The sequence below is a fragment of the Drosophila miranda genome, chromosome XR (assembly GCF_003369915.1).
Source record: "Drosophila miranda strain MSH22 chromosome XR, D.miranda_PacBio2.1, whole genome shotgun sequence".
Classification (NCBI taxonomy): domain Eukaryota; kingdom Metazoa; phylum Arthropoda; class Insecta; order Diptera; family Drosophilidae; genus Drosophila; species Drosophila miranda.
Genome location: NC_046674.1, coordinates 2,853,898 through 2,862,976, shown reverse-complemented (window position 1 = coordinate 2,862,976; position 9,079 = coordinate 2,853,898). Strand labels below are relative to the sequence as shown.

The following is a 9,079-nucleotide window of genomic DNA, read 5'->3' as shown; positions in this document are numbered from 1 at the left end:
TGGGTTTGGGCTTTCGTTTGCGTTTGCGTTTGGGGTCTGTGCGGATGCTTCCTACGTTTGAAAATGATATGCTGGCAGCAGTGTCTTTGGGTTCTCCCATTCTCCCATTCCCATTCCCATTCCCATTCCTATTCCCATCCCAATGCCGCAATACAAATTGGCAATAACCATCAATTGGCCTAAAAGCCGAAAGCGGCTAAAGGTGTTTTCCAGCCAGTGTTTGCATTAGAATGAGCTATGCTATGCTATGCCTACCCAAGACCAGAGAGGCAGAGAGGCAGAGTGGCAGAGGGGCAGAGAGGCAGCGTGGCAGAGGGGCGGCTGCCTCTATTGCCTGGAATGCCCCGACGATTACAGTACCGCTGATCGCTGGTGCTCTCCTTGATTTGCTTTCCATTGTCTTTGTTTTCGTTTGGAAATACTCTCGATGGAATCGGGCATGAATACTAGAAGGTTTGCTTCATTCAGTGAGGAATAGTAGAGCCCCTGGCCACCATATCTCCATCTCCTGGAACATCCATCCATCCTTGAGAGCTAAAATGTACTATATTTAGTATATACTGGCTGCAAGCTCCTGCGCACCCCCGGCTCACTCGCTTTGGGTTGAATATCGTGCCGGTAGTCCCATCTTTCGTGCCGAATTGGAGATTAGTGTATCCAAAACTTCGTTTAGCCCAAAGATTCCTGTGGCAATCTTCTCTTTGAAGATCGTGTAGCGATCGGCGGGGCCATAATTGTTCTTTTCGGCATTTCGATGCTGTGGCCAACAAATGCGAATGCGACTGCGACTGCGAATGCGACTGCGAATGGTTACAATAGCATCTAGCCGGCAGTTTGGACAAATGGCACTCACACACACTGGCAGTCCGCTGCCTTGGCACACTCCTTGCCGCCGCACTGCTTGCCACACTCTGAACTCCGCTGCACTGCTCTCTGAAATGCACAAATGCATCCGCATCCTATGGTGTGTCCATTGTTCCATTCGAATGTTCTTCTGCCAGCGGCTGCTTCTGTTGCCTGCGTTTTATTGAATGTAGAGTCAGGGGCAGAGTCAGGGGCAGGGGCAGGGGCAGGGGCTGGGGCAGGGGCATTCCCGCGCCTAGCGCATAATTGTAGACTCTGGTATGATAATTTCCAACCTATCGGATGGGGATTGGTATCTCATTGATGTTGCAGAAATGTTAAGCGAAATGTTGCACAGAAAATCTTTCATGCCGCCACAGGAGACACACAGAGAGGGGGGGAAGGGAGATGCTGCCAGGGGTCGTTGCCGAATCGATTGCCGATGTGCCCCATTAATTAGTGGAGCTGGCGCCCATCGCTCGTCGTTCATCGCCCATCGCCCATCGCTCGTCGCCCAACGCCTAGGGATATTTACCATAATAGACAATTCATCAAATTCTGTGTGCCCCCAAAGCAGGCCCCCTGCCCCCCAAAGCAAGCCCTCATTCAAACTGTCAACTGCAGTTCCTAGTCTCGTTCAAGCATTCCCCTCTTGAGGCGTCTCCGCTGCCTGATTTCCTCTTCTACGATACGCAGGTTCTGCTGGGCCCTCGATAATTGCACTGTCACTTGGCTGAAGACATGGCAATTTGTGGCCATAAAAGCGCGCAAATTTGTTATCCCCCCCCTGCTGCCACTCTCCCCCTCTGTATCTCTGTGGCTGTCTTTATGAGGCCTGTTGATGAAATGGAAATGCAAAAGACCCAGTGAACAGATCTGCACAGACTCTGAGCCACAGCCCAAGCCAGAGAGACCCATTGAAATCCATTTAATCGAGCCATCATTCCGCTTGCCATCGTCTCCGTGGAGCTCTGTTTGTTGATTTATGAAATATTTTGCGCCGCATTCGCGCCAAATGAAAATCCATTGCCCATCGTCCAATTTCATGGGACCACGGCAGAGCCAGGGCTAGGGCCATGGCCATGGCCATGACCAGCGCACGCGTTCTCTTGGATAGTGGATAGTGGATGCTGGATAGTGGATGCTGGATGGGTTTATGGATGTGACTGCGACTGCGCTGTGGCTCTGTTGGGCGCTCGTGTTCATTCTTAAGCAGCTAAGAGGCGTTGCACATAATTTGCTTTGATCTGTTTCGCATTTGGCCAGCTGTCAACCCCGAAAAGGGGGAGTGGGGCTTCCCCTCGCCCCCCCCCCCCCCCCCCCCCCCCCCCCCCCCCCCCCCCCCCGGGTTGATGGCTGACAATGGAAGCCATCTCCTGGAGAGCCATGCCGGCCTGCTGTTTAGGCGTAGGTTTCTCCGTAAATGCCAATTGCCAGAGATCTGTTTTGCAATCAGCCCGTATGTCCAAATTAATTTGCTGAAATAACAAAATAACAAATTGAAAAGTGCTCTCCGATCTGCGATCTGCGATCTACGATCTACGATCTCTGCGCAGGAAATGAAGATTTATATATAGAATACAATTTATGAAATGTTTTTTTGTATCTTTCGAAAGCACTTGCATTACCATAAAACCTTCGAACGAACCTCCCAAAAAGAAACCAAAACTTATGTTAATTTCCAAATTCGAGACCCCAGAATTGCTTCTAATAATGTGGCCTGTCCCCTGCCCCCCTTTCCGATGATCCCCCACTTGTACTTTAGATCCAGTGATAAAAAAACCAAAAAAAAAAAAGTCTAACACAAACACTCGACTCGATTCGAATCGACTCGAAAGCGCGTCACGTTTTTTGGTGGGTTTCGCTCTTCGCTCCCCACAAAAAACTGTGGTCTCTGAGTGCCGGGGAAATATATGTTAAGAAAATAGATCTTCAGTTCTTGAGTTGTTCAGTTTTTTTCCAGTACTTTTGGATGTGTAACAAATTGAGGTTTGAAGACCAAGCCCCAAAGCCCACCATCGATTGTCATTATCAATGTGATAAGGCCATCCATCCAGCCATCGAGAGCAGCAGCCGCGGCAGCAACAGTGGATGCCTCATCTGTGGCACAGCTGCTGTCAGTCGGAGACGCATCCACAGTCGCGGGGGAAATACTTCGAATGCACTTGAGACATTTCTCTTGAACTTCAACGCCTGCCATGCCGCTGTCAAAATATTTCAATGGGTTCTGCTTCCTCCCCCCCCCCTGCTCTTATGCTCTCTCCAATCCAATCCGCTCTAATTCTGATTCTGAATCTGTGTTTTTTTTCCCCTTTTGTTGCCTTTTTTTTATGGGGACGGACTCGTTGTGCGGTCTTTTGATGAGATCTCAATATGACGGCTGTCCAATCCGTATCTCTCTCCAGGGAGAATGAGAATGGTTGCGTGGTGTGGACTGGAGTGGAGTGGAGGTGGGGAAAACAGTTTGTTAGACAAATTAAATCTGTTATTTTCAATTTTTAATACAAACCAGAAACAACAAACACCAGAGGAGGGACAGCAGATGGGTTGGGGGGGGGAGGTATGGGAGCGACTGTGGAATGAAGTGGAGATATGAGACTGAACTTCTAAGTAAGTGAAACTTGTTCTTAGAGAGAGCCTGGAGAGACCTTCCCAATTTGCCACAGAGCCGCATTCCCATGTCGCGTTTTGTAACCACAAGATGATCGGATCGGGTAGATCGGATGATCGTCGGCCACCGACCATCCTCTCTCTCTCTCTCTCTCTCACTCTCTCTCTCTCTACTGACTGCCTGCTCTGTCTACACTCTCGCATATTCTTGTATTTATAAGGTTTCTGTCATTTCTGTTAAGGATTGAGTTATTTGCTTGCCCAGAGCCCAGCCCCAGCCACAGCCCCAGCCACAGCCACAGCCCCACATGTTTTTACCTTCTCTCTGGAGGAGGGGAGAGCGCCTTGGGGATGGGACGTGTGCAGAAAATGCGGTTGTTTTGTTATTGTAAGGCGATACTTTTTGCCCCAACGAGAATCGATCGCAACGATAAAGATTGTCGCACTTCATTCCGCAGTACATAAAATGTGAAAAATCTTTGTATAAATCATAGATGGGAGCCCCTTTGGTCTTTCTTTCAAGGACTCCAGAATGCAAGAATAAAGGAAAAGCCGAAGAATAACTGAAGAGGGAGATCGCTTGGGAACTAGAAAAGATCACGAGTTTTGGAAGTTTTCAGAGTCGCAGTCTCAGCAATATTGGTTCAGCCTTTCCAATGATATAGAAGGAGTAACTTCTGGGCAATTATCCCACACAATCACCTCTATTTTGGCTTTGTTTGATGGCTTTCCCTCAATTTACCTTTAAAGCGGAAATTAGTTTACACTCGAAGGGCCACCATCTGTCGAAATCTGTCAATAGAATTACCATTTTCCTGGGCACTTAATGACATCAATTTTCCATGGCCGACAAGGGCCTTTTGTTTGCATGTGTGTGTGTGCATGTGTGTGTGTGTGTGTGTCATTAGCATTGGGTGGGTCGGTGGTCCCTCCTTTGGAATCAGAGAAATTTCCCACAGCAATCAGAACTAATTTAATTGTGATAAACGACAGCTGCAGTCAACAATATTATTATTGCAGAATTTTCCCAGATTGGAGCAGGGTGGGGCAGGGTGGAGCAGAACTTAGAGAGAAAACAATAAAATAGCAATTAAAGCAGCAGCAATAAACATTTGATTGCCATTATTATTTTCCAATATGTACATTCATGCAACATGCAGAATCCACACACGCACACACACACACTGATGCAGATTCAGATGCAGATACAGAGATACACTCGTGCGAGTGGGTAAATTGTTGGCCAGCAAATTGATAAAATTGCAATAAAGTTAATTTCGCATGCCCGCCCGCCCGCCCCTTCCGCAGAAGGAGACGCCACTCGGCTCTAGCGGCATCTCCGTATCGGTATCTCTGCATATCTGAATCTGAATTTGCTTTTATTGACACTGTCTTATCATAACTAAAATCATTTGCATGCAAAACAAGGATCGGATGGGGATCCCGGGGATGCCAGGGATGCCAGGGATGCCAGGGAACGGGGAAAGAGCAAGAGAATTGTCGCTGGCAAACATGAAAATTCAATAAGCATAAGAATTTCAAATTTACGATGAAATTAACAATAATATTGCAGCCAGCAGTTGCCGGAGGGCTGCACAACACGACGACACACGGACACACAGCCGACTGATGAGACGCGGGGGGTGTGGGGGGGGGACAGGACAGGACAGGGACACTTCCTATCTATCTGTCTCAGGCTGTATGTCTGTTGCCCCCCCATAGGGCGGCGGTAGAACTCTAGGTGGTGGAACAACAACAACAAAAGAAAGCAAGAAAGGCACATTTGCATGGGTCCATTTTCGATCCTGAATGAGAGTAAGAGCGTATTCATTTTGTTGTGCAGTTTGCCATAAATTGATGACCTATTCAGTGGTTCTTAAAAACTGTATATCCTATTTAAACCAGGGCCAGGATAAGCGCAGATGCGTTTTTTGGGCTTTGGAAGAGCTTCCGCATCGACAGGAATCAATTTTCGTAGCGTTTTCCATCGTTTGGTTGACTTCCAAATGACATTCGAATTAGCTGCAAAAAACAAGAGACAGCTTTATGGGTGAGGCATGCAGTTAGAGAGAGAGAGAGAGAGAGAGAGAGAGAGGGAGAGAGTGTGCTTTCCAGCTGAGAGCTGGGAGCAGCGCTGCGTCATAAATGGAGACGATACAAAATGGAGTAATTTGTTACATTTTTGTTTGTTCGAAATACCTTACAGAACTGCGTCCGATAGATATCGATATACATCGACAGATATCGCAGGGAAAGCGAATAAAGAGCACAGGAAGTAGATGGATGTTTTTAAAACATGAAACTATATAAATTTAGTACATATATCCCCTAGCAGATGGCAGCGAGCACAGGCGAACCATCGCCCGAGACCCAGGCCCCGGCCCGGAGCCTCCCAACGTCACGAAACGTCAAAATGCTCCATTTTGCACGCAAAGTGAGTGCGGAATTGCGGCACGAGGCTGTGGCCGATCTGCAAGTAGCCTTGTCCAGGCCTACAGCAGGGAATAGGGGCAGGGAAGCAGCGGAATAGAGCGCCGCGGCGCTACTGCAGATGGCACACCAAAAAGAGAGCCGCACTGCAAAGCACTTGCTGAAGATTCCTATACATCTATACACCTATACACCCATACAATTACGGATGATTCGCACTGCCGAACTGCCACGTGTGGCGCCGCGGCGTCTGCGCGGAGTGCTTCAGGAGTCTTGAAATAACGCGCAGCGGAGGTGGACAACACTCTCGACGTCTCGGAAGCGAGCAGAGCGCATTCTGGTCTAAAATAGTAAATCAAACACTTTGCAGGTCTTGTGCGATGTGTGACGCCAACAATGCACAGCAATTCATTTGTATTATGTTCTCATGCTCGTATGTTTGATATGGGGTATGGGGTATGGGGTATGGGGTGTGGTAGGTGTTGGTTAGTGCCAGCCATCCGTTTTGAAAATGTGGTCCATCTATTGTGGAGGTGTTTGTGGGGGAGTGGGGGCGACAGGCTTGGCGAAGCGATCGGTCCACTCGCGTGCCAAGCGGTCGTACTGCTCGCGGTCTTTCTTGTACATTGCGGCCGCGTCGGAATTCAGGGGGCTGTAGCAATTGGGGTCCGACAGCAGCGATTGGATGGAGAGCAGAATCTTCTCCACGGTCAGGGACGGCGACCAGGCTGAGCTCAGAATGTCCACACAGATATTGCCATTGTCTATGTTGCAGTGATACACCTTAGTGCGGAATGTAAGAATCGGTGGTTTGAACGGGTAGCTGCGCGGAAATCTTATTTCCAGCGTAAAGTGCCCGCCCTCATAGGGCGTGTTCGAGGGGCCTAGAATAACGGCGCTCCAGGTGTAGATAGAGCCGTCCACCAACTCCACTGTGCACCCCTCCGTCGGCTTGCTCGACATTTTGGCTAACTCCTTGCGGATGCGGCAGCCGCCTGTACTATTCTCGAATCCATTTTCTTGAGTCGCATCTCTAGGGCCAGCGTTTGCAGGCTCCGCCGCGTCGTTGCGGTTTGGGTTCACGGCATCGCGCACAGCTCTGTCGGTGCCCTGGGTGGCAGCGGGCGCTCGGGCGGCAGCATCGAAATTCAATCTTCTCAAAGGTGGATGGGGCAACCTCGGCATGACGGCAAACTGTTGAGAAACACTTTTCAGATGGTGAAAACAATTATTGCTTACGAACGCTCTTACATACATCTAACAAACTAGCACTTAAAATGAAAATGAGAGTCACAGCATATGACAGCCGTGTGACAGAGCTTCCTTTGACTCGCTTTCCAACACTTCACACACCGCTCAGCTGTGTGCAAAAACAGTGGCAGCCCTATTGGAAAAGCGGGCTGTGAGAGCGAGAGAGAAAGCCTCAGTTCTTGGACTGAAAGCCGGGAAGTTCGTCTGGAATGCTTCGTGAATGCTTACAAGAATCTTGGTGTATATATGTCTGTGTCTTGTGTTCTGCCAAAGACAATCCAAATAGTATAATGAGTAAGCCAGGGCTGGCTCCAGGGTTGGCTTCAGGGTTGGCTTCAGTGCCATAGAGGAAGAGCGCTGAAGAGCCAGCCCATGCAGTGTTGCCAATTTAGCTTATTTAAGGCTAGATCTAGCTTATTTGAAAACGGAACAGCTTGAAAAATTATGAAAATGCTTATAGCTTTAGATCTAGCCTTTTTATACCCGATACTCAAAATGAGTATTGGGGTATATTAGATTTGTGGTAAAAGTGGATGTGTGTAACGTCCAGAAGGAATCGTTTCCGACCCCATAAAGTATATATATGCTTGATCAGCATCAATAGCCGAGTCGATTGAGCCATGTCTGTCTGTCCGTCTGTCTGTCTGTCCGTCCGTCCGTCTGTCCGTCTGTCCGTCCCCTTCAGCGCCTAGTGCTCAAAGACTATAAGAGCTAGAGCAACGATGTTTTGGATCCAGACTTCTGTGATATGTCACTGCTACAAAAATATTTCAAAACTTCGCCCCGCCCACTTCCGCCCCCACAAAGGACGAAAGTCTGTGGCATCCACAATTTTAAAGATATGAGAAAACCAAAAACGTAGAATTGTAGAGAACGACCATATCTTTAAGACTGCGGAATCTGAATTGGATCGTATTATTATTATAGCCAGCATCAAGAAAACAATTTCATTTTTTCTCGCCCTGTCTCTCTCTAACACACACGTAGCATAGTCGGCTTTGCTTAGAGTAAAACATTAGCGCCTAGATCTCAGAGACTATAAAAGCTTTCAAAATTTCGCCACACCCCCTTCCGCCCCCGCAAAGGATGAAAATCTGGGGATATTCACAAATCTCAGAGACTATTAAGGCTAGAGTAACCAAATTTGGTATCCGCACTCCTGTTAGATCTCACTATAAAACGTATATCTCAAAATTTCGCCCCACCCCTTTCCGCCCCCACAAAGGACGAAAATCTGTTGCATCCACAATATTGAGGATACAAGAAAACTAAAAACGCAGAATCATAGATAATGATCATATCTATCAGATTGTTGAATCTGGATCAGATCAGATCATTTTTATAGCCAAAAGGAACAAATCAATTTGCACTGGCTACGCAGCGCCCGACGTCACGCTCAGACTGATTTTCTGTCTCTCTCGCACGCACTCCTTGTCGTGTCGTTCAATATTAGCGGCGTCTGCCGGAGGAGAGCCATACTGACTAAGTATCGGGTATAACTGTAGAGTTGCGGTGTCCGCAGCAACTCACAACGTTCCCCCTCGTATAATTTCACTTTGCTTATTTTTTCCTTTTTATATACTACATGTATTTTTTGGTATTTTTTAAGACAAATCGAACAAAAAGTATATTTGTAGTACATATTTTGGTGTATCATGGTATTTTAGAATTTATTTATGGTTTATTTTCGTTGAAAAGTTTCGGTCTATACAGAAACTTGCTTGGTGATCGTGAAATGTGTAAATGTGTAAAACATGCCAAAAACAGTTTACAAACAAAACATTCATCGACAAGCATCGATTTCCTCAAAAATAAAATAATACCGCCTGATGCAAAGATTGATGTCTTGAAAGATGACTTGGATGAATTTGCTGTGTCTTCATTATATATGGGATATTTATTTGGAAAAGGAAATTAAAGAGAAAAATTATAATAATGAAGTTAA

General features: G+C 47.2%; 1 protein-coding gene across 1 annotated transcript; it reads right to left on the bottom strand.

Annotated features, from left to right (window-relative positions):
* Positions 1 to 6,254: 6,254 nt before the first annotated feature.
* LOC117186774 (ubiquitin-conjugating enzyme E2 D4-like) lies at positions 6,255 to 7,368 on the bottom strand. Its single transcript, XM_033388016.1, has 2 exons — positions 7,139 to 7,368; positions 6,255 to 7,077 (listed from the first exon to the last, which is right to left on the bottom strand). The coding sequence occupies exon 2, from the start codon at positions 7,066 to 7,068 to the stop codon at positions 6,406 to 6,408; it is 663 nt and encodes a 220-aa protein (XP_033243907.1). The 5' UTR covers positions 7,069 to 7,077; positions 7,139 to 7,368; the 3' UTR covers positions 6,255 to 6,405.
* Positions 7,369 to 9,079: the final 1,711 nt, after the last annotated feature.

Bases quoted from the DNA above. Each gene is read 5' to 3' on its own strand.
- LOC117186774 (XM_033388016.1), bottom strand. From the start codon at position 7,068: ATGCCGAGGTTGCCCCATCCACCTTTGAGAAGATTGAATTTCGATGCT.